The sequence below is a fragment of the Acomys russatus genome, chromosome 24 (genome assembly GCF_903995435.1).
Source record: "Acomys russatus chromosome 24, mAcoRus1.1, whole genome shotgun sequence".
In the NCBI taxonomy this organism is placed as follows: domain Eukaryota; kingdom Metazoa; phylum Chordata; class Mammalia; order Rodentia; family Muridae; genus Acomys; species Acomys russatus.
In genome coordinates, this window is record NC_067160.1 from 30,506,775 (window position 1) to 30,532,293 (window position 25,519).

At 36.3% G+C, this 25,519-nt stretch overlaps 1 protein-coding gene across 2 annotated transcripts in view; it reads right to left on the reverse strand.

Moving 5' to 3' along the window:
- Galnt13 (polypeptide N-acetylgalactosaminyltransferase 13) overlaps window positions 1-25,519 on the reverse strand; it is a 447,668-nt gene that overhangs the window by 7,800 nt on the left and 414,349 nt on the right. For both annotated transcript variants that reach the window (XM_051166208.1, XM_051166210.1), the window contains exon 10: window positions 6,126-6,260. In XM_051166208.1, coding sequence (XP_051022165.1) covers window positions 6,126-6,260 — 135 coding nt within the window. The remainder of the gene's footprint in view (window positions 1-6,125; window positions 6,261-25,519) is intronic.

The window sequence follows — 25,519 nt, forward strand, 5'->3', positions numbered from 1 at the left end:
ATATGTCTGTGTGAGGGCATCAGATTCCCTGGAACTGGAATTATACCATTGTGTACTGCCATCGGGGTGTTGGGATTTGAACTTGGGTCCTTTGGAAGAGCATCTAGTGCTCTTAACCTCTGATCCATCTCTCCAAGCCACTATGGGATTTTTTTTTAAATGTTGATTATTAAACAAAGTTATGTGAGTCTAAAGCTAGCATCATTATGTTTTGTATAAAATGCAGTATCACATAAGTATTCTGTTCTAAAATGTAGGGCATTGTGATTCACTGCTTTGTACAGAAAGCTAGTCTCAACATCTAAGATATATAAACCAAGTTTGTGAATTACACATCTGTATTTGATTGTCATGAATTACTTACAAATCTACTCTTCAAACTGTGCAGTTCCTACTTATAGCCAGGTGGAATCAGGCTAAGGAAACAATTTTGGTGAGGAAACAAAAAGCTTAACACTTGTATTAAAAACACTTTTTAAAAAAACTGATATTTTGAAGAGCACATGCAGACAGCTGCATAGGTGATGCCATAAATGACTACAGAAATCTCAGTTTACTAAAAGTTTAAAATAAAAACATTAAATTTAATCCTGGCCCGGTGCCACCCACCTTTGATCCCAGAACTCTGGAGGCAGAGACAGGTGAGTATCTGTGAGTTTGAGGACAGCCTGAGCTACAAAGAAAATTCCAGAAAAGCCAGAGCCCTACGCAGAGAAATCTTGTCTCAAAGAAGCAAAACAAAACAGTAAGTTCATGTTCACACATAGAAAGATAATATGATTAACCTTAGATTATTATATTACTTTCACTTAATAAGAAATCACAGGTTTCAAAATCTCTTGGCCAAATATTAAATAACAGTTGTCTAAAACATAATCTCAAAATATTGCTATTGAACACGTTTCGTATGGTCTCTTACGAATGTGAACTGCACAAGCAAAAGACTACGGGCATTCTAAAAATTAAATGCTAGTGTTCTAGAAAGAGATATCAGCACAACACTAGTCTACTAAAATCTCCATTAAGTCATTCTAAAAAGAAATCAAATCTATGGGTCATTGGAGACATGGAAAAGAATACTAGTCTAATGGATATACCTCCAAAAGGTAAATTGGGTTATTATTTATTACAAATTCTACAAGGGAATGAGGGAGGCTTGTAATCATAAACCACTTACCTTAAAATTATATTCCCATTTACCTGCTTTCTGATAAGGGCAAATAAAATAGGTTGGTTAAAAACCATTTAACAAGCCTATGTGGTTTTAGTAAGTTCAAGAGATGTTAAGTTTGGAATCCTTTCTTGTGGACAGAGTCTACAACAAGTGTTTCCTCAACCGACTTGCTCAGTCATGTGAAAAGCAGCACTTATTTTTAGCATCATATTTTGCTCCTTTTTTTTTTTCTTTGTGGAATAGTGTTTGTCAAGCAGAAGTGCTCTGATCTAAAATTAGATTGCATCACTTTATGTAGCTGCCTGGATGTTCAAAAAGAAATGTGATTAAGTACACATATTGCAGGAAAATGTAAATTTGGAATACAGTGGAGCACATTTGTGATGCTGAACAGTATTTTAAAAATCTGAATAAAATAATATAGATGAACCATGCACTGTAATAAAAAATACCTAGCTGTCTAAGTAATGTGAAATTTGGTGTTTTTGCTTTGTTTGAATTTGCTAGAAACAGCTATTCCATGGCACTGAAACCTTAGATAATTTCATTGCTACTCTATACCAAGTGTATCCTTTGGTCTGATAAAAACACTCATGTTCTCACGAAATCAAACCAGAGAGGCCAGCCATAAAAGAGAGTGAACAGTAGTCATGTGTTATTTAAGAAATATTGACATAAAGGTGCTCAGCTGGTTGTGTTTATATATCTGTACATTCATATCTTTATATATGGAAAAATAGCAAGCAATAATCAAATTGAAAAGGGAGTGAGGAGGTTGGAATTTGGAGGGAGAGGACATGGAAGTAGTTGGAGGGGGAAAAGGAAAGGAGAGAGTGTTGTAATTATATTTCAATTAAAATATATTTTACAAATCTACTTAGGGGAGTCAGAAAGTCTACACTGCAAATCTTTTAGTCAGAGATAGGCTTTTTTTAAACCAATGCATAGTTAGGTTTATTCAATTAGAAGAAAAACTGTATAGTAATTACACTATGGAAACATTCAACTAAAGTGTCTAAGCCAGTACTGTGATAAACTAAATGTGCCTTTTAAACAATTTATGTTTCTCACAGATGGACTTTCTTATCATTAAGGAAAGAAGACATTCACAAATAAATCCAGCCTGATGCTGTGAAAGGTCATTAGCATTTGATTGTAACATGGTCCCACTGTCTGTCCAGCTTATGGAGTCTGCATCAATGAAAGCATCTAAACAGTTCCAGCGCCTCAGTTACCTCAGGTGGCAAATCAGTACTCGAGAAAACTACATTAGTGCCAGACACCTTGATCCATACAATGGCATGGCTTTATTCAAAACACAAAGACTAACAATAACTGTTTTATAAGATTGTGGCAAGAACAGCCTAAGCGAACAGAGAAATCAAATCCTTCCATGAACTTCATTTTCTATTTTTCCACTTGTTCTCCTAATCAGAAAACAAACCAAACTAGCCATGGAGACTCCATGCTTAGAGGCACCTGCTGTTCTGTGTGTTCTAACAGTTCTGCCCTATTTCTGACTCCTCATTTTCTAATACTGAAAGGAAGTGGCAGAGAAAGTGGTGGAATATTCCCACAGTTCACACTGTGAGATTCACAATTGGACTAGTAGCTAGCTTTCTTTGAAAACTTTATTAGGACCTAAATCCTAGCTCTGCTCCTAGCAGGCTAATTTTTGTGCTTTAGCTTTGTCCTGACATAGCTCAAAGGAGAAGAGTTTAAGGTTCGTTGCAGCTCTGTAATTTTGTGAACTCTACCAGTTTTCATTCTGACTAGAAACTGCACCACCTCAGAGGTTTCTCAAAGAAAAGAAATTTTACCCTTGCTGGCAAATGAAAAAGAAGTGAATTAAAGAGGTAGCAAGCAGGTCTCAATACCTTTCCACTGTGGGAATGTGGGAACAGAGACGCTGAACAAGGACTTCTCCACACCTCAGCATCTCTTGGGTCTCCTAAATTCCTTGCATTTCGCCGAGTACATGTTTGTCCTTTCCTAAGTTTACATTGGTTTCCAAAAGTCTATGATTGGAATGTTGAGTGAATAAGCTTTTAATAATAAAAGGGGGGAATAGTCTGGAGAGATGGCTCAGCAGTTAAAAGGACTAGCTGCTCCGGCAGGGGGACCATGTTCATTTCTCAGCACCCCCAAAGCAGCTCCCAATTGTCTTAAGTTCAGTCCCAGGAGATCTGCTGCCCTGTTCTCTCCTCCATGTGCATAGTAGACTGCATTCAGACAGACACTCATACACATAAGATAAAGTAAAGAAACCTTCCCAAAAATTAAATATATATACACACACACAGATACTCACTTTCAATGAGTCTCAGCATTTAACCTCCAGCCTCTAGGCTTGTATACACACACACACATACACACACACACACACACACACACACACACACACAGGACTAAATTTCAGAGACTAGATCAAACTGTAATGTATATGTAAATAAATAAATAACTTGCAAATTTAAAAAAAAAAACCAGAAACTTGGATTTAGTGTGTTTAAACATCATGTGTCAGATTGTAGATTTCTAACAAGTCCCATAGGAATTTCCTGGCTCTCAAATCACTACTTGTAGCAGTTATTAGAAGATACAGAGGAAAGAAAGGTCCTTAAATGTGAAACTCAGAAATAAAAGGAGTTATAAAATGTACTTCAGTTTCATAAATACATTATACCATTTTTAGTCACCACAAAACACAATCAAACTTCAAAATTAATATTTTAAAAGGCAGAGGATAATCTATTACTTTTCTAATTTCATATGCTTTTTATGCATTAACAGTTATTTTTTTATAATTTTCACTCACTATCATGTGTGAGGAGTGGGTGGAGAGACAGAAGGAGAGAGAGAGAGAGAGAGGGAGAAAGAGAGGTGTGACCTCACACACACACAAGTATGTGTCTATGAAATGGATGTTAGGGCATGTGTAGAGGTCTAAGAATCATTCTGTGGAGTTGGTCATCTCCTTCCAACTTTCAGGCTTGTACATTAATCATCTTTACCTGCACAATCATCTTTCCGATCTGACATTCTTTTTTTTTTTTTTTTTTTTTTTTTTTTAAATTGGACAGTGGTGTCATTTTGTAAGTGGAAATTCAGAATTTAACTTTTAATTCATAAGCATAGGAGTAAATGACACATATTTTTGATATGTGATAAATTCTTAAAATGCATGGCATATTGTAAGCATTTTAGGATTACCCCAAAGGCCCAAAGTCTCAAAATTTATAGATCTATGAAATATTGCAGGAGAATAAAATTAGGCAAGAAGAAATATGCAAAAAATGTTTAATTGTAAGTTTGTGGCTTTTCTTAAGTATTACTTAATATTTAATATACATGCTACTGATAGAAAAATAGAGAAACAAGATATAAATATAACTTTCTGCAATATTATCAAAGTGAAGAAATTTTAATTGTGGTTATAGAAGCTCTCGTTTAGCCAACAGAAAACATTAAAGATTGAAATGTTATACTAGAACCAACACAGCTTCATCTTATAAAATATATAATCCTTTTTTCTAAATATACATTTACTGTATTTCCTTGTTTTAGAAAAAAACTAATTAATTTTTATGGTTCAGGAAGATATTAAATAGCAATAATACAATCTTTGATTATAAAATAAATATCATTCCCAAGACTTCTATTTCTGTTTTGTTTTTGTTTTTTTGTTTTGTTTTGTTTTTTTTCCTCATAAAAGAAGCAAAATCGGATTCGAGTCCAGATTCCACACTTGTCTTTAGCAGGGAGATAGTCTTCAGGAGACTTAACATAAAGGATGATGAAACAGACCATAGTTCCAGAAAACAAAATAAAGGCCAGTTAAAGAAGGTAAGATCTCAGCAGAGAGCACATGAAAGCAACATTGGAGGAGTTTGGGCATTTGTCTGTATGTCACAGAAAAATATTTGACAATATGCAAAATTTAGGCCTCAAATTAGCCCTGCATGCACATTGAATCCTGGAGGAACTGATGGGTTTTTTTTTTTTTTTTCCCCTACCAAATGTATGAATCCACAAAATAGTGGCTATTAAATTAGTACTCTAATATGTTTTAAAAGCTCTTGTTCCAGCTGTGGTACCAGAGACACTGAGCATTATTCTTCTCTAATCCAATGCTAGGCTTGTATGGAATGCTGCACTGTAAGTGTGTTTACCTCTATTATATTGTTATCTCATAAGAATAAAGTATAGCTTTTCTTGCTACTGTATCAGTTGCCATTTAATAATTTCTAACATAAGACATAATGACAAATTCATTCTGGTCAGCCAAGAGAATTGAAAGAAATAATGGTGTTTCTGAGGCTTGTTCTGTAGAGAACGTATTTCTTTTTTATTAGCTCCATCTGATGGCTGAACTATTTTTTGCACATGGTCTAACTAAATTCTCACTACGATTTTGTCGTTTCACTACCCTGATCTACATGAGAAGGGTATAGTATGCTGAGATGGGATTGCTTGGCTAACTATGGGTCTAACTAGTGAATTCAACTGTACCAAAAATCCACTATGGTAAATAGAAATAGATACTTTCTAATTTTCTTTCTAAGAAAAATGCATCCCATTAATCTTATCAGATCTTTGACATGTTAGATTGAGAATCACAGATATCAAATATTATCATTGAACAGATTTTAAATTGCAAAGATTTCAATATTTTCCTCTACGTATATATTTGTATATACATATTATGGAAGCATAATTTGCTGAACTTATACTAGAAATATACATAAAGATCAAAAAAAATTTATCCATATAAAATGATTTTTATAACAATGGAGTAGTTTGACAAAATCTAATTTATATGATATGCCACCCCAATGTTATCTACATATGATTATGCATGCTAAAATATATTTCTACTTTGGCTATTATTGTTTTCGGGGAAATAACTGAACTTAAATATTAGGTGACAAGAAAGTCATAGAAAATATCATACCTCAGCATCATATTCCCATAGCTGATTTCCCCTCATATGGTGGCATTTTAACATGATTACAGGCCCATTGAGTCTGGATACATCCAGGCACAAATCATCAGTTCGGATTTCTTTGTCAGCAGTATAAGAAAACACCTGAAAAATAGAGAATCCAGCTGGTAAAATAATATCTGGTTTATAAAACACACTGTTTAGTTTAGCTGTCTGGAGACACTTCCATATCCTACACATGTGGCTCACATCCTCCTCTGTAGATCTTGAAAAGGCTGCATCATTTTGCTGCCATTTTATAGAACAAAATATGATAACATCATCTCCCATAGAAGACTGTAATGAAGCTTTGATTTGACAAACAACATTAGTCAGTGCTTATGTGCTGGTCTTGCATTCCTATGTGGTGAGTGCTTTAGGAAGTACATATATGTTAATTAATGCTGAAGTCTGTAGTCAACAGAGCTTCCCAGAGGGCAGCACTTCTTCTTTTCCCTTTGTCAGCAACTCTCTAAATCTAAACAGTCATATTTTCTACACATTTAAGAACATTTTCTAAATTTTATTACTATTTTCAGCAGGTTTACAAATGTAAAATAATTATATTTTAAGGTCTCTGTGGGAACCCATGCCAAATTATGCCGTGTCAGAAATCCTGTGCTTAGGCTGTATGCTGTGACCTTCGAGTTGCTGGCCTTTGCCTCAGGAGGTCTTGTGTTCCACGCTATCCTTGGACTACTTACCTTTGAAAGAAGTAGGGAAGTCTCAACTTGGAACCACCCCAGAGGATCTAGGAAGTTCTTACAAGGAACTACTCAGAGAACTAGGAAGTTCTACAGGGAGTGATTCAGGCTATTGTATTCTTGCCTGGGGGCTAGGGTGAGTGAGATAAGAATAGATCCTATTGACCTTGCCCTATATATGTTCCTGCTAGTCGGCAATAAAGTGAATCTTGATCAGAAATTTCCTGGCTTGATCAGCACAGTCCAGTATTCTGTGGATTTTTTAAAATTTGCATGTTAGGTGGAATATAATTTGATAGGTCATTTCAGAGGTTTTTGGTTTTCCCAAGAAGTCTGAGAAGATCAGCTCTGTAAGAACTCAAATCATCTGGAGCCTGAAACTCCAGGTTGAACAGTTTGTCTTTAAAAAAAAAACATTGCACAGCTGGAGGACGTTGCTCAGTGGTAGTGCACTTGACTAACATATTTCAGCCCTTAGCTCCACCTCTAGTACCCACAAAAAACATCTGACAATAATTAAGTTTAAACTATGTTGACAATATTTTATATGGGAGAAATGAGAGGATTGGGAAGCCTTAACTAAAATTAACGGTGTATTGAAATCTCCTACAGAAACTCATTGCCTCATAGTTTAATTTTTTAGATTTCTCAATTCTGTAATTAAAATCTATGATATATAAAATTAAATTATCAGATATTTTTCAAATATTTATATTTCTAAGTAGAGTATAAAAGCTTTGTGAGTGTTTTTGTTTCTAGTGATAGAAATAAATTTCTATCTTTCTTTTTTTTTCCATGTTGATCCTACTTTTTAAGACACTGTAAGGAGGATAAACAGTAAACAGAAACAGAAAAAGAAAAATAATCCAGAAAAGCATTTTATGCTAAAAAAGAGTAACTATAAAAGCTTGTTAATGGTGTTACTTAATTAAAGACCTGAATCTAGTTGTAAATCTACAGAAAATAAAGTTTTGGAGATATTTCTTTTAGTCATTACAGCACTAGGTCAATGTTACAGAATAGTCTGAAAAATTGATAGTTCTTTGTTTCAATGCTACTGCAAAAAGTAGTTCATAAAACAGCTAAACTCAGGGAGAAGTCACTTTAGATATCAGTAGGAAGTGGGTGCTATGAAGAGGAAAAGGTGAAAATTGGAGTATTTCCACTAGGGATGAACAAAGGGAGTGCAAAACAGAAGAAGAGAGAGGATGGAAAATTAGCACTAAAGATGTTTGAAATATGTAGGAAAGCATTCTATAAACACACACACAAAGAGAGAGAGAGAGAGACAGAGAGAGAGAGAGAGAGAGAGAGAGAGAGAGGGAGGGGAGAGAGAGATGAGAGAGAGAGAGAGAGCGAGAGGGAGAGGAAGAGAGAGGGGAGAGCGGAGGAGAGAGAGGGAGTGAGAGAGAGAAGAGAGCGGGAGAGAGAGAGGGAGAGCGATAGAGAGAGAGAGAGAGAGAGAGAGAGAGAGAGAGAGAGAGAGAGAATTACACCACATATAGTAACATTGGCTCGCATAAGAGCCGTAAACTAACAGAAATTCCAAAGCCAGGCGTGGGACACCTCCCTTCCTGTTGTTGGTCAGGGTTGTCCAAAAGTCTCCCCAAACAATATAAGCCATAGCTGTTACCTTTGGTTGCTTCACAGAACTTGAAGTAAAGGCCTAGTATGAGTCAGTGTTCTCTAGAGCAGTGATTTCTCAACTTTCCTAATTCTGTGACACTTTAATACAATTCCTCATATTGTGGTAACATTAAATAGCTATTATATAAAAAAATAAGCATAAAATCTTCATTGGTACTTCATAACTGTAATTATAGTTACTGTTGTGAATCATAATGTGAATATCTGTGTTTTCTGATGGTTTTGGGTTACCCCATTAAAGGGTCATTCACCCACCAAGGAGGTCACAATCCATAGGATGCAAATGACTATTATAGAGGAACAAAAGTGATAAGACAAACTTATATCTATATCATCTATATCTATACATATACCTCCCCATATATGGATATATAATATATATTGTATATTCATTATATATTACATTTAAATATACCTCCTGATGTCGTTTGGACCTTTCCCATCTCGGAATTCCCTACTTCCTCTTCTAACTCCTCCTTCCCTGGGTAGCAGGAAGGCCATTGCTTTTCTCTTCCCTGCTCAGCAAGTAGGTATAAGCTGTCTTATTGCCATATAAAGGGACAATTAAGAAGCAGTGTTTTCACAGCATTGAGACAGAAGATTCTCAGAACAAGGATTGCAACCAGATATGGAAAGTACAGAAATAAGCATTTGAATTACACAATAATCATCAAGGGGTAGAAAATAAGGAAGACATATAGTGTTCTTTTATGAACTTTTCAAAAATTAAAGTTAAATCAAGATTAATTTGTTTTCTACCTAATAAGTAATCTTATTTTTATGCTTAATTAATTTAGGATTTTTAGCTCATTATAGTAAATGGCCTTTGCATATTAATCAATACATGTCTTTAATGTTTTGATTTGGAGATTATTTAGATTTTCCCTCAAATCTATCATTTATTGATCCATACCTGACACTTTGTGATTTTGAACTATCCCTGTTGATAAAAGGCCCATGAAACTTTATTTGAGTCTAATGAGCAAATATATGAGATACATACCAGAGTAAGTACATAACAAATATTCAATAACAAGTATTTAGCATTGTATTAGTCTTGGAGTAATTTTTGTGGTTGTGAGTGTATATGTGAATTCCTACTTTAATGATCTACCTGGAGACCATGATTTACAGTGGCATCTCCATGACTACTGATTCAAGACCACAAGGAGAGGTGCTCATTGCTGGTAACGGACTTTCATGACACCTCCACATTCTATACTTCAAACATGCTTATGATTTTTGGGACAACCTTGAATTTCCTTCTGGATTGTCTATGAAGCCCTTGTCCCCTGTGACTATTGAGTGTTGAGTGTCTCAAGATTCCATAGTTACTTTCACTTGCGATTGGAAATTTCCAGTTCTAACCTGCACAGTTTTCTTCCACACTACTGTACCTAAAACATATATATTTAGAAACATATTGTAAGATACACTATTTCTAATTCACAACTAACAGCAAAATGCTTTAACTTCCCCTATGACACATGTGGGTGATGAAGATAGATTTCCTTCATTAGTGAAGTTTTATCATACATACACACACACAGACACACAACACATACAGACACACATGCAAGCATACATGGCAACTTCCTCCTTTTCTACATTTTTTTTAAACAACAGTAATCAATACTTACTAGAACCAGAGCTAATTTACAGAAATGACTGATTTAGTATGTCCTATAATTTCCATTGCTAAATTGATTTTAATACTGATTGAGTTAAAGTTCATTTGTTTTAATTAAGCTAAGATGACTAGGAGCCAATTATCTGTGTGCACCCTCCCTTTTTTTCCATCAGACAAGAGCAAATAAGAACTTAATAGTAATGGGATCGCTATGTATGTAAGAAACTTCATATATTATGATTCATACATACTACATAATTACATTTCACCATTATTTCATTGTACAGTTAACTTTACATTTCTTTCTATGTATATCAGTTTATGGAAATGCAAAAAATAAAATTGAGCATACCAAATATAGGCACAATCAGCAACACTGAAGTTCAATACATGTATGTGTTGAAAAAAATCAGCTTTTTACCTCTTTTAATCCTGATATACACACACAGACACACACACACACACACACACACACACACAACATATTCTGGCCTAGTGTCAAAGAAAAACTATACCATAAATAGCATAATAATAGTCATAATAATAATATTTTATTCATTAGGGTTTAGTAATCTAGAGTTTAAAAAGTATTATTTAATAATGTTAATCAACACTGACTTTACTGTAGGTTGCAAGGCTGATGTGGGAAATGTAAGTTTCCCTGCAAATTTCTCAGCTCCCTTTTGCCTCTGCCTACTCGGAATTCTCATGGGGACTGGTCAATATTCTTACTCAAACCTCTTTGTAACTCTTTTTCTGGCTTGCAGGGTCAAAGCTCCCTGTTCAGGGAGCCTCTGTGGCTTTTTAGAGATTCCCATTCTGGGTCATCTCTCACTGTGGTGCTAAGAAGGAAGGCAATGCATAGTTTAAGGCGGTAGAGGCTCTTGGAGATGCTGACAACAGCCAGAGCAGTTCAGATCTCTCATTTCAGTTGATAAAAATCAGCATCACCAGATGTGAGGCAGGTCCTAGCCTGCCACACCTGCCAAGGACCAAAAGCACACAGCAACTCCCAGAGTGGTGCCCTGTATAATTTACAGGACCTTGTTTATAATTAATATAGTCAAGTCCTTCCTGACTGTGTTGTTCCATGGTGCAGCATGGTGTCCACGCCCACACAGCTGCCCCAGTCATCAGTTCCCTGCTGACACGGAGAACAAATACTTCCTTCATAGAACATTCATATAGTTTTATGCATATTCTTCTGTCTCCTGATATGTACTGAACTGTGTCCTCCACAATAACATGTGTACAATATGTTCTTTAGAATGTGAGTCCCTTTTAGAAATGTGCTTAATAAATTTGTAATTGATTGCTATGAAGTCATATCAGTATTAGAGATGCCATTAATCCAAAATGACTGGTGTCTTTAGAAGATAATCACACACACACACACACACACACACACACACACACACACACACACAGTGAGCCTTAGAAACATATCACCCAGCCTAGACTAACTGTTTCATTGAACTTTTCCCTAGGGTCATAATGAGATGTCATCTCTTACGTTTTTCTTCAGCCATGGCAACGAGAGCAGAGTGACACAGTAGTAACAGTCATATCCATCATTAGCAATGCAGCTATCGTCTCTTTCTAGAAATGCTCTAAAGACCATTGCCTAGGATCCAGCTGTTTCACCCACCCCCGCCTCCGCCAGCCATCAGTAACCTCAGAGATGCCAGAGTATATAAGGGTTGATCACAAGTGGGACTCCAAGATGAGCCTTCCACACAGTCACCATCCATGATGAGGTGACACCTCTGGAGATACAGTTGTTTGGGGTCACTCTTGCTCCTGCTATTACTCTTTTTCCGTGCTCTACAAGAAAGTCCAATAAAACTAATTGGCCTCATCAAGTTGGATTTATTGCAGTCACACTGTTGTCTGTAATTGATGCCCTCTGGGATGATTGGGCATTTGTTCATATCTCCCAGAAAAGGTAACAGAAGAGTGAAAGACTTGCAAACCAGAGAACACCAAGGACTGAAGCTATGACACATAGATAAGGCATTGAGAAAAGAGAAACTGTGAGTGGGAGAATCTCTGTGACAAGCTGGGGAACTAAGTGAGGATAGGCTCCTGGCAGGATATGATGAGGGCTGTAGCTGAGACTCTTAGTAGCAAGGGCCATAGAGATTGAAGAAATTACCCTCTGACTAGACAAGTCTCCTCGTAGAAAGGGGAAATATCAGTCCACTTCACCCCAAAATTCACCCTGCCTACAAGATGTGCACAGATAAAGATAGACAATAGAGCAGAGTTGAGGAAAAATCCTACTATTGCCTGGCCCAAGCCAAGACCCAAGCCAAGACCCAAGCCAAGGGAGAAAGCCAACCTCTGACACTATTACTGATACTCTGCTATGCTTGCAGACAGGAGCACAGCTGAATCGTCCTTGGAAAGGCTCTACCCAGAAGCACTTCAAAACAGATGATGAGGGTCATGACCAAACATGGGGAATGTGTAGAGAGTCTTAAGGAAAAGTGGGAGGAAAGAGAAAAGGAGCTGGAGGTGACAGGAGCTCTACAAAGAAGATGAACAGAGCCAATTAATCAGGGCCCAGAGGGGCTTCCTGAGATTGAAGCATCTACCAAGGACTATGGAAGGACTAGACCTAGGCCCCTGCAAAGATGTAGCAGACGTGCAGCTCAGACTTCATGTGGCTCCACTAGTACGGGCAGCAGGACCTATCCCTGACATTGACTCCATTTCCAGCTTTTTTTTAACACTTCCCCCGCTTAGGAGTGCCTTACCAGACCACAGATGAAGAGGAAATGCTGTGTCATGATGCAACTTGATGATTTGGGGTGGATGGGAAGGGGGGGCTGTCCTTTTTTGAGAAATGAAGGAGGCGGGAGGATGAACAGAAGGGATGGTGGGAGTGGGAGGCCAGGAGGGATGGGGCTATGATCAAGACGTAAAGTGAATAAATAGACAAATCAATTTTAAAAGATATTGAATATAGGTTGGCTAGTTGCTAACTGTACTCTTTGTATACTCAGGTAATTAATTTGATTCCCTCTCAAGTTTAGTTTTACAATGAAGCTTAGGCGTTTAGGGGTTAAGATGTTTTAAAGTCTATGTAGATGATTTAAGTTGATAATGACAAGATGTATGGAGATTGATATACATTCAGAATTTTGGATGCACCAGGATAGAAAAGATGTTTTCTCCAAGGCTGCCAAACGCAAATAGCCAAAACACTAAGAATGTAACATTTATATAATTCCTGATGGTTTCATGCTTCTTGATGTAGGTAGTTTATTGTATATATGTGTAATAAATAAATGTGTATGTAAAAAATTTGATTAAAAATTGTAAAAAGAATAATACATTAAATGAATTGACCCTTAGTGTCTGTACTAAAAATAGTTTAACAGCTGATAGTTACATTTTCCCAAAGTGTCATGTCATTCACTTCGTCATTTTCTATACAGATTCATTTTCAGAAGGTGATTTTTATTTTACTATGACTACATTACTTGACAATAGGGTATTTCATTGAGGTCAAATGGTCTCCTGTCTCTGAAGTGATGTTCTTAATGGAATAAAATACACACAGGATAGCAATTCATTCTGACCTCTATTCCCTTCATTCTCTGGATAATTATTTTGGAGAAGGTAAGCACATTTTATTATTTCATACAAGTAGCTCATATGTACTAATTTTAGTACAAATGTCAGTACTAATAGTAAGTTATAAGAATGATCTACTCGTGTGATGCAGCTGATCTTTAGCATGGCATTGACCATCACTGTAAAGAAAGAAGTAAAGAGCAGGGTGATTCTAAGGGCTCCAGGGAATATAGCGGATCAAGAAAGCAAGAAAAAACTCCAAAAGAGTACGAAGAACACAAATCTTACAAAGACGACAGGTGATTGTTAACATCGTCTTGACTTTGGCGTTAACTTCTAATTAGCCTTTGATAATTGTCAGCTTAATTGCTTTTAATTTTGAATATCTAATCAAATGTTTAAATTTCAACAATTAAAGTTATTTGTTTTACAGCAAAAAAGGTCAATTCATTATCTTAATGCTTTTATTTCACAGCATGAAACACTAAGTCCATATTTTTGAAATAATATATCTAAAATCCTGACATATACATATAAATATATTTTGTTTTCTTTTTACTTTACGCCATTTGCAGTCTTTTTTTTTCCTCTTAAATCTTTAACCTGGGCAGCTGAAGTGAAATTTGCTTCTAACAGCACAAGTTGAAAAGGCTGCAAAGATTTGTTCACTCCTGCAAGATGCTTTCAGCAAACAGCTTAGGAGCTGGGCGCCCTCTGGTGGTTTTGTATTGACAGGAAATCTTTTTATTGTTAAATGAACATCAAATAAACAAATATTCATTTACTTTTATCTGTTGCTTTTAATAAAATTGAAGTTGACAAATCAAATAGTCCACAGCACATAGGAATTAGCTTTTATATAACTTATGAATTTCTTCCTTTTAGTTTCTATTTTATAAAATGCTTCCTGTTACATTAATTGCAATATCATATGTCAATTGCTTCACTTTCTAGATGAAACACGCTGACGTACAAATGTTTCAACAATGAGACATACTAACCACACCTTTAGTTCTCTGCTGCCATTCCTCCCTATTAACATTACTGTCCCTTATATAATTATCAAATTTAGTCAGTTGGACTTTGCACCCTCTGGGCTCTCTATTTACATATTTTGAATACAGGTAATGTTTGAAATCAGTCAACAGACATAGAGACAGATAAAGTATTGGATAAAAATCCGTATTATAAAAAAGATTGTAGTAAAATAAAAAGAGAAATTTGTTTAACAACAAAAGTGTATGTATAAGTTTGAATATTTTGTAATAGGCATAGATGAATTGGAACTTCTTAGTGGAGGTGTTCAATAGATATTTCCCTAAATGATGCCTTTTCCTAAACTCTAATTAACTCAAGCTTTATGTATAGACTGATATCTCAGTGCTTTGTATAGAGAACAATATAGTAAAATTCTGTGTGTGTGTGTGTGTGTGTGTGTGTGTGTGTGTGTGTGTATACCTCTCAACCATGATCCTTAAGGAAGCCTTATGTACCTAGATAAGCTTGAAGTGTATTACAGTTTCAGTGTTCTAAAACTCTATTACTCAGAACATGACTGTGTGGCAGGGATGGTTCCAACTGTAAGTTGCTTGCTGTGTCAGCATGACGAACAGAGTTTGAGCCCCAGTATTTTCATACAAAGCCAAGAGTGGTGACGTACACTTTTAACACTACTACAGGAGAGAAGGAGACAGGCAGACCAGCTGGCTCACTTGCCACCTAGCCTAGCTTAATAGGAGAAACCAAAGTGTCAGGAAGAAGCCCTCTTTCAAAAATCAAGGTGGATGGCACCTCAAGAATAACAACCTAGAAACCTACAAGTAGAACATTATGATAAGCAGATTTAGGCCCAGGGGTTCCGCTCAAACTAAGGCACCAGCCAAGGACAATACAGGCGGTAAACTTTAAACCCCTACCCAGATCTAGCCAATGGTCAGAACATTCTTCACAGTTGAGTGGAGAGTGGGATATGACTTTTTCGTGTACTCTGGTGCCTCACATTTGACCATGTCCCCTGGAGGGGGAGACCTGGGGGCACTCAGAGGAAGGACAGCAGGTTACCAAGAAGAGACTTGATACCCTATGAGCATATACAGGGGGAGGTAATCCCCCTCAGGAACAGTCATAGGGGAGGGGAATAATGGGAAAATGGGAGGGAGGGAAGAATGGGAGGATACAAGGGATGGGATAAACATTGAGATGTAACAAGAATAAATTAATAATAAAAAAAAGGAATAACAACCTTCATGACTGACTTCTAGCATCCAGAACGATGAGAATGATTGCACGTACAAATGCACACACACATATACCCAACCTGTATACAATACATGTGTGTACAAAACCAGGATGTGGGTGTGTGCACTAACGCAATGACCTTCAACATCACCTGTGAAATCATGTGTTGTTTCCCTCTCAGTGCAACTTGATAGAATATGATGCTCCTTCCCCCCCCCCCCCAGGGAACAAATACAGTTTAATAATTTAATTACATCAGAGGAGAAACTTATAGAATTACTTTATGAAGACAGAAAAAATTCATTAATAAAAGTTGTCTAGTAACTAAATAGATAATTTTTTGACCCTTATTGAGAAATCATAAAGACTATATATGAAAAAAGTTGAAAATAAAACTATTATGAAAATAAAATCAATTGAAGTTTATTTGAATGGCAAACCTGTTCATCTTAATGTAAGAAGCCATTAACCAAATATATATATATATATATATATATATATATATATATATATATATATATATAAAATTCAGGTTCACCAAGTTCAAAGAAAAAATATAATTCTAAATGAACTCACAAACATAAATTAGTGACTTAGTGACTTTTGGATGATAAATGAAAACAAATTACCTTTTAATGAAAAATAACAGTAAGTGATATCAAAACTACATGAGATATAATAGGAAGAATTTTATTGCAACAGAAATACTTATAGTCTTGATAATAAAGCTGTTCAATATGAAAGGCAAATTACAGTTATTAATGGCAAAAACACGACAAGCACCAGGAGTAGGTGTGTTGTGGGATACTTGCATTATTACCATAATAAATACATAACGGTTAATCAGGGAGGGGGCTGTTAAGAAAAGTAAGAGTCAAAACTCTTCCAACATATGAGCTACATATAAACACTCAAATCAGGTGACGATAAGCATGCGGTATATAAAGAAAATCCCCTAAAATTACCATCAAAATCATTTGGTATGAGAACAAATAAAAAGCAGGCAAGACAAAGGAAAGCTCATTGTTTGCAGATGGACAAATGAAAGAATGGCAGCACTGGGATTTTTTTTTCCTAGAAATCTTCCAAGCTGTAAGGAAGCAAGGCACATCTTTACTCTGCAGAAAGAAGGAAAAAACATGCTGCTATTAGTCTATAATTTTCTCCCTGGGGTGATGTTCCTTTTTATATACCCAACAATTCATCTCATTTGTTCTCTGTGACATGCTATGTATAGGCTCATTCCAACTTCATTTTGCCAAGGAGAATGGAGACTAACACACCTTTTTTTCCCATTGGGACTTTGTGAACATGCTTCACTAGATGACTTATTTTCAATGTACCACAGATATGTAGGTATAATCTCTGTACACTCTGGTACTGGGAAATAGAAAAATAAGCAGCTTTGGGAAATTACACAGGCATGGGTCTTTGAGATCCATTACCTTCCAGAACGAGAGATTCCATGACTGAAAAGCCTTTGATTCTTCACCTGGAACAAGTGACCCAGATGCCATATGTTTGGGGGCTGTATTCATGATCAGATAAAGAAATTAACCCATGTAAGCTATAAAATCAAGTAGTGGTCATCTCTGAAACATCCAAGCAAAATATTATTTGGTTACATCCTATCTTACATTTTACACCAGAAAGCTAAGTTTATTGTATAAAACCTTACTCTCCTAATGACAGCACCAAGACTATGTTCTCAGTCTCTTTGGAAATGTCTGAGAGGAAGCTATGACTAGTTCAATAATTGCTGACCACACTGAAGTGAAAACCAGTTGTCTTTGAAATTTCTGACTTCACTCTGCAGAATACAGAACAAGGATATGAGATAATGCAGTAGGTAGCATAATTTAGCCAATAAACTATGGCTGGTTTTTATGTTTCCATTCTAGGTCTTCATTAAAGCCTCCCATTTAAAATAGTATCGATAGTAAAATCTACGCATTTTTAAAACTTTGTTCCCCTCAGATTATTTAAATATATTCATATTTTATGATTACAGATTTAATGAATATAACTGGGAAAGTTAAGTCCAATTGAGAGTCTTTTCCCAACTATTTCCAACTAGGTCTCCTTGCACTTGCAGATGTGCCTTGATTGTGATTGGAGTACAATGTACAGATGGCAGAAGGTTCTATGCTCTGGTGTACTGTCCTACATAAACTTCTTCCCTTGTGTACAATGTTGTGACTGTGACTGAAAGCCATTCCAGGTTGGTGTTATGTAAAATGTTATGTAAGCCCTCAATCTAGATAACAGAGGAGTTCCTACTGCTTATGGAAGATTTGGCTCTTTGGAAGAGGCCAGAGGGCAGGGAGCTGAAGGAAGCCTCTGTCTGTTGAAAGGAATAACTTTCAATGAAGCATTGGTCTTATTCTTGCTAGAGAGCAAATTTGGACAATAAATAAGAAGCTTAAAGAGTAATCCATAGATGCAACCATAGCTTCTCAAGATATTGACTAAGATATATAAGACTTGGAGCCAAGTCAGGCACTTGAATTTTAGAATCTCAGAATTGCAAGTGTCAGGTTTTATCTAAATCACATATGCCTTTGGCTATAAACTGAATAAATCACATAAGCATCTATAAACAGAAATAGTTCTCCCTCTATTTAAATGGATTCCAACTCTATTTTCTGTCTTTTGTTGCATACAAGTTCTGTAATGAATTATTTTCATCTTCCGGGCAACCCTTTAGCATTCCCTCTGAGGAAAATCTTGACCAATTTCTCAGAAGAAAAGGTGTGCTGGTGTGAATAGGAATGATCCCAGAGGCTGCAGTATTTGAATGTTTGGTCTTTAGGAAGTAGCACTACTAAAGAGAGATCAGGAGGTGCTGTCTTGTTGGAGGAAATGTGTCACTAGTGGTGGGATTTTGGAGTTTCAGAAACACAAACCAGGCATTGTGATTCTCTTCTCTTCCCACCATATGCAGATCCAGATGTAGAATTATTAGCTACTTCTCCAACACCATGTCTGCCTGTGTGCCACCATTCCTCTCACCAGGACAATAATAGACTAAAACTATGAACTGCAAGCCAGCCCCAATTAACTGGTTTTCTATATAAGAGTTGCTGTGGCCATGGTGTCTCTTCACAGTCCTAGAACACTAAGAAAGAAGGAAAGGTCTGATAAACCCTTTTAGGGATGGCAAAATGTTTCATGTCATGTGATTTAGTTCAGGACAATAAATGTGACAGGAAGTGTGGAGGAGCCAGCACCATAAACTTAGAGCTATAAGTTGTAGCCCAGACTGTTTATCTATGGGGGTGTGGGTGGGAACTTCCTAGCTGCAGGAAGATGTGTCCTGATTTAGGTTAAAGGACAAGGTCTACAGGTATAGAATACACTCTAGCAGATACATGACCTTTAAAGTCCATATTGGCATAGGTAAAAAGATGTAAAGTAAACAAAAGACATAAATGAATGTATATTTAGCATGCATGCAAGTACATATATATGTATGTATGTATGTGTGTGTGTGTGTACGTATGTGTGTATGTATGTAGGTAGGTAGGTATATTGATTTCTACTACTGTGATAAAATACCAAGACCAAAAGCAAAGTAACTTGCAATGAAAGGGTTTATTCCAAATTGTACTTGCATAGCATAGTCCATTACTGAGCTAAGTCAGGGAAGAAGTTCAAGTATGGCAGAAATCAGGAGGTAGGAACTGATGCAGAGGCCACGCAGGAATAACGTTTCACTGACTTGATTTTCATGGCTTGCTAAGCCTACTTCTTATAGCATGAAGGATCATCAGCCAGATTGGCATTGCCCACAGTGAGCCACACCCTTCTACATCAATATTTTCTCTTTTGAGCTTCCTTCTTTCAAAATGATGCTAGATTATGTTATGTTGACATAAAACTATTTGGTATGCATGTGCATGTATATGTGTGTATACATATATATGTAGCTGTTTACTGTTGGCAAATTAAAGGTAAAAATCTTCTGTTTTGTGATATTGCTTTTAATATTATATATGTATACATATATATTGATTGATTGATTTACACATTCCTTGTACTCTAGATTCCTCCATATGTAAGTAGTTTACCAGGGAGAGTATCCCAAGAAAGATCAGTACTGGATTAGGAGAAGTCAAGAACCAATGAATGACACAGAATCAAAACAACAGAACATGTATAACTCAACATAGTGCTGCTTGAGTGCCCTCAACTAATATAGAAAGAGGAACACCCCTTCATTGCTGGTGGGTATGCAAACTGGTACAATCACTTTGGAAATCTATCTGGCACTTTCTCAGAAAAATGGGAATAGGGCTTCCTCAAGACCCAGCTATTCCACTCCTTGGAATATACCCAGAAAATGCTCTACCACACAACAAGGACATATGCTCAACCATGTTCATAGCAGCCTCATTCATAATAGCCAGAACATGGAAACAGCCTAAGTGTCCCTCAGCAGAAGAATGGATAAAGAAACTGTGGTACATTTACACCATGGAATACTACTCAGCTATTAAAAACAGGGAATTCCCGAAATTTGTGGGCAAATGGACTGAACTAGAAATGATCGTAATGAGTGAGATAACCCATAAGCAGAAAGAGTGAAATGGTATATACTCACTTATATCTGGACACTAGCCCAAGGGGTATGTCCCATGAAAGTCTTCACTTACTAAAAAGTGGGACAGAGGGGAGGACATCCTATTGACTTTAGATGAGAGAATCATGAGAGAGTGGGGAAACAGAAGGATCCAGAAGGTCCTAGAAACCTATAAGAAGAACATTATGATGGGCAGATCTGGGCCCACGGGTTCTGCTCAAACTATAGCACCAGCCAAGGACAATAGGTGCAGTAAACTTTGAATTGCTACCCAGATCTAGCCAATGGACAGGACTCTTTACAGTTGAGTGGAGAGTGGGTACTAACTTTCACATGAACTCTGGTGCCCCATATTTGACCATGTCCCCTGCATGGGGAGGCCTGGTGGCACTCAGAGGAAGGATAGCGGGCTACCAAGAAGAGACTTGATACAGTGATGGGGAGGGGAGTAGGGGAAATACAGGAGGGAGGGAGGAATAGGAGGATACAAGGGATGGTATAATAATTGAGATGCAATATGAATAAATTAATAAAAATAGTTTTAAAAAAGAAATATTACCTCAGGACCAGGTTCTTTATAGAGTGTAGAATTCAATGTACATACACCACTTGTCTTAAATTTATTTGATGTATGTGATTATCTGTGTTGCTGATGAGAATAGAATCATAAAACTCCCTAGGTCTGTCCAGGTAAGTAAAGCAAACTCTGGTAATAAAAACTCTCTGTCAATAGGGCAAAGGAGCTGGCATTGTGATACTGAGCTGGACATAAAGATATAATAAGAAAATAAACATTTGGAAGTGCACCATGTATACTAGACTCTAATGAACTCTAGAGCTATAATTTAAAATAGATTGCATATTGTAGCTTGAAGTATATCTAAATTGGTAGCATACTTACTTAGCATGAAGGAACCCCTAGGACCAATCTCTAGCATCTACCAAAACCCAAGGCATGGGACTAACATCTGGATTATCATCTCTTAAGATGCAGAGACAAAAGCAAGGTGCGGTGGCACATGCCTTTAATGCCAGCACTCCGGAGGCAGAGGCAGGAGGATCGCTGTGAGTTTGAGGCAAGCCTGGTCTACAAAGTGAGTCTAGGACAACAAAGACTACAAGAGAAACCCTGTCTCAAAAAAACATAAAAACAAAAACAAACCAACAAAAAAGATGTGGAGAAAAGATGATCAGAGGAACTGAAATTCAGAGTTACCTCATCATTAAATTAAAGTAGATTAAGATATCTACATTTGAAATTCAGTTTATGATTTATTAACTAGACTCACAAAGTGAATAGAAAATTTATATATCTTTGGTAGTAGTTTGGTTAGGCTATAAAAATTTCTGCCTCTGAGAAATGGCAGAAACTTGCTGTTAATATTGTGGAGGCAACAGACTAAACACACTGGAATGGCAACTTCTCAAAACTCGTTGGATGACTCTGTGATTAGTATAACCATACATATACCTCTGAAATTTTGTCATAAAATTTAAAACAAAATCCATTTAGAATGTCATAACTGTATGTACTAATTTTACCTTTTCAGATAAAATAAGTACCCCAAATCTTCCTAGGCATAGGAAATTGCAAGCAGAGAACTGCAATGAATCTATATCTATCTGGTAAGTTTTCATTAAAATATTAAGATTCTCTATTAGAATAGACACTAGGCAGTTTCCATAGTAACCCATTGAACTATTTTTCCTATACTGGAAAGATATCATTTCTGTACATACCACATGTAGCTTCTTGCTTTGTGTTGAATAAAACCTTTTGATAACAGAATAAAAGAAATGAATTTTTAAAAAGTTCTATGTTTTGTCCCTGCTTGCTGTGAAATTGTATTTGGGGACCAAGTACAAAAAATAAAAAGCCCATTTCATTTGGGCTGTTCTCACTATGTCATTTGTAATAGCAAAAATACCATGTCTAAGTGTTTATGTGAGGATTATTACAAATAGGTTGCAGGTTATCTTTCCCCAAGCTTCCTATTCTAGTTTTTTGATTGTTGTTACTGTTGTTGTTCCCTTAAATGAACTTTCCCTTCGTGGCATTTATATTCCATTAGAGTAATAGTCTCTGTGGAGGGATTGTAGATATTATCCCAGGTGAAGGCAGTATGGGCGGTCTTACCTCCAGCTATGCTGCTTGGAAACACCACTGATACCCCACTGAGATGGACTTTGCTAAAGGCTGGGAGCAACCATCGTGGGTCCAGATTTCAGAAAATGGAGCAGAGACTCCGGCCAGGCTATTGTGCTTCTAATCAAACACCAGCCTTATCATGCAGGCAGAAAGGAGAGGAGGAGGCTGCAGGTGACTGAGCTGAAGCACAAGTGGATGGGAAAAGGACCAGCATGCATGCCGGACCAGCGCACAGGCTAGAGACACCTAGGGACCCGTTCTGGGGAGCAGACACAGGAAAGTTTACTCTTGTTTCCTTTTAACCTTTTTCTCTCTTGTATAGGATAGTTGGGTTGTATAATAAAGTTTAATTGTTAAGACACAGAGCCAATAAGTCTCTCTACTTGCACACTTAACTTTCCACTGTCTAGGTCCTGACCTGCAATTCAATCCATAGCAGTAACTCTGCTGTTGTTTCCCATGCTCCATTGTTTTCTTCTCTCTCTCTCTCTCTCTCTCTCTCTCTCTCTCTCTCTCTCTCTCTCCTCCCCTCTCTCTCTCTCTCTCTCTCTCTCTCTCTCTCTCTCTCTCTCTCTCTCTCTCTCTCTCTCTCTCTCTGTGTGTGTGTATGGCAAGGTTAATATGTATTTTTCAGATGGCAATAACATGTGGGAATTCAGGTTTTTCATGTTGGCAGAAGAACTTGAGCCATCTTTGTAGTGCCAATTTCTTCTTCTTCTTCTTCTTCTTCTTCTTCTTCTTCTTCTTCTTCTTCTTCTTCTTCTTCTTCTTCCTCTTCTTCTTCTTCTTCTTCCTCTTCTCTTCTTCTTCCTCTTCTTCTCTTCTTCATTTCTTCTACTACTACTATTACTTTTAAGATTCAGAAATTATTTTTTAAAATGTACTTTTATATCATAATACACCATCTCAAAGAAGTCAGCGTAATACTTGGTAATTGATTCTCACTCATATTAGATATGTATCTTCATTTAAATATTGATATCTAAAATTTACTTAATATTTTTATAAATTATAGTTATAACTAGGTACAAACAAAATAAATATAAATTTGTCAAATGACTATTTTTACTTTGAGAAAAGACATTAGTAAATGATTTTAATATAGAATATTTACATTTTAATTATGACATATTCTGCATTTTACCCATACAGCTCAATTATAATACAAGGCTTACTTCCAATACTTCGAAAGTGCTATTGTAGGCTATTTAGTATAAGTAAGTTATACCAGTTAACGGTTAGTTGATCAAATCATGGTCATTTCAACTACTAGTTTATTTTTCTCATAAGAATATAGATCATATGTGTAACAGATAGATATGAATCTATAGAAAGATAGATAAGATCTTCAAAATCATCAGAGATATATAGAATATCATATTTAAAGATATTTTTATTATTTTACAAATTCATTTACAATGAGACAGGCTAACTCCTGGTAATACCCAGCCTCCCTAAAAGAAGTTGATGAGCATCAAAGAACTTTCTTATGGGGATGACTTCAAAAGTGGCAAACCAGCCATTGGGCAAAATGTCCTAGTTTCTATCACAGACAGATGTCTACCTAAAAATGTATAAGCTTGGATACAGGTAGAGTTGACGGCCAAACTCTGCCAAGGCAGGATAAACAAGCCCTCAATAGTTTCTGCCTCACAAATATGTTTGTCAGATATGTTGGGTCCAAAGACTGGAGATGATGCTCCAATGTTATAGAGGTTTTGGGTGACTGTTAAGGCAGCAAACTGTCTCTGTCATCTTCTCATTAGGAAGCTGCTAACCTGCACTCCCTGATACTCAAGTAGGTCAACTTTATTCCTTCTTAAGTCTCTGATGGGTTGAAGACCAGATAGGTTAGTTTAACAACTAATCTTAGTTGATAATGATGCAATATGGTAGATATTGATTTACATTCAGAATTTTAGATGCACTAATATAGGAAAGATATTTTCTTCAGGCTGCCAAATACAAATAGCCAAAACACTGTGAATGTAACATTTACATAATTCCTGAGTATTTTGTGGTTCTTCTTGCTGCAGGTAGTTTATTGTATATATGTATAATAATATAAATTTATATGTAAAAAATTTAAAATATATTTAATAAGAAAAGAAAATTTTAAAACCTTGTGATTTAACATTACTGATGTAAGGACTAGAATGCTATGTGATGACTGTAACACAGAAAGATCTGGCTTCATGCTTACAAAATTTTTTCTCTTGTGAACAGGATAAGCACAACCATCACTTTGCTTTGACCAACAAAATAATCTCCGGGTAATATCTCATTTAGTTTCTTACCACACTCCCCTATATCTGCAAAGCAGTTTTTGTCTTACATTAATTATGGATTCCAGAGAGTATGATCCTTTCGCATAGCACAGCTTCTAAGTGTTTTCTGAGCCATGAGGTTCATCATACAGTAGGGGTGAATTTTCTTTATATGTTTTGCCTGAGGTTTTGACACTTTCTCTTAAACACTAATAGGATTTGGAGTAGCTTTGAAATCTCTGTTTCAATTAGTCTACTTGCTCAAACTTCCAATAGGCTTATTCTCATGTGTCAAGTTTTAAAAATAAGTTAATTCTTTCTTTCTTGAAGATATTACATCTTATATCTGGAGATAAGGTAAATAGGCATCCACAATTGAATGACAACAAAATTAAAGATACTGAGAGAATTTTATATTGCCAAAGAGAAACCAGAAAAAATTGTTGGAACTCTGAATTCAAACAGGTGGATTCTATATATGCAAACTAGTACAACTATAACACTTGAGGGTGGGGGCAGATTTTAACTAGGACCAAAGGAATAGAATTTGCAGGATAGGAAAGCT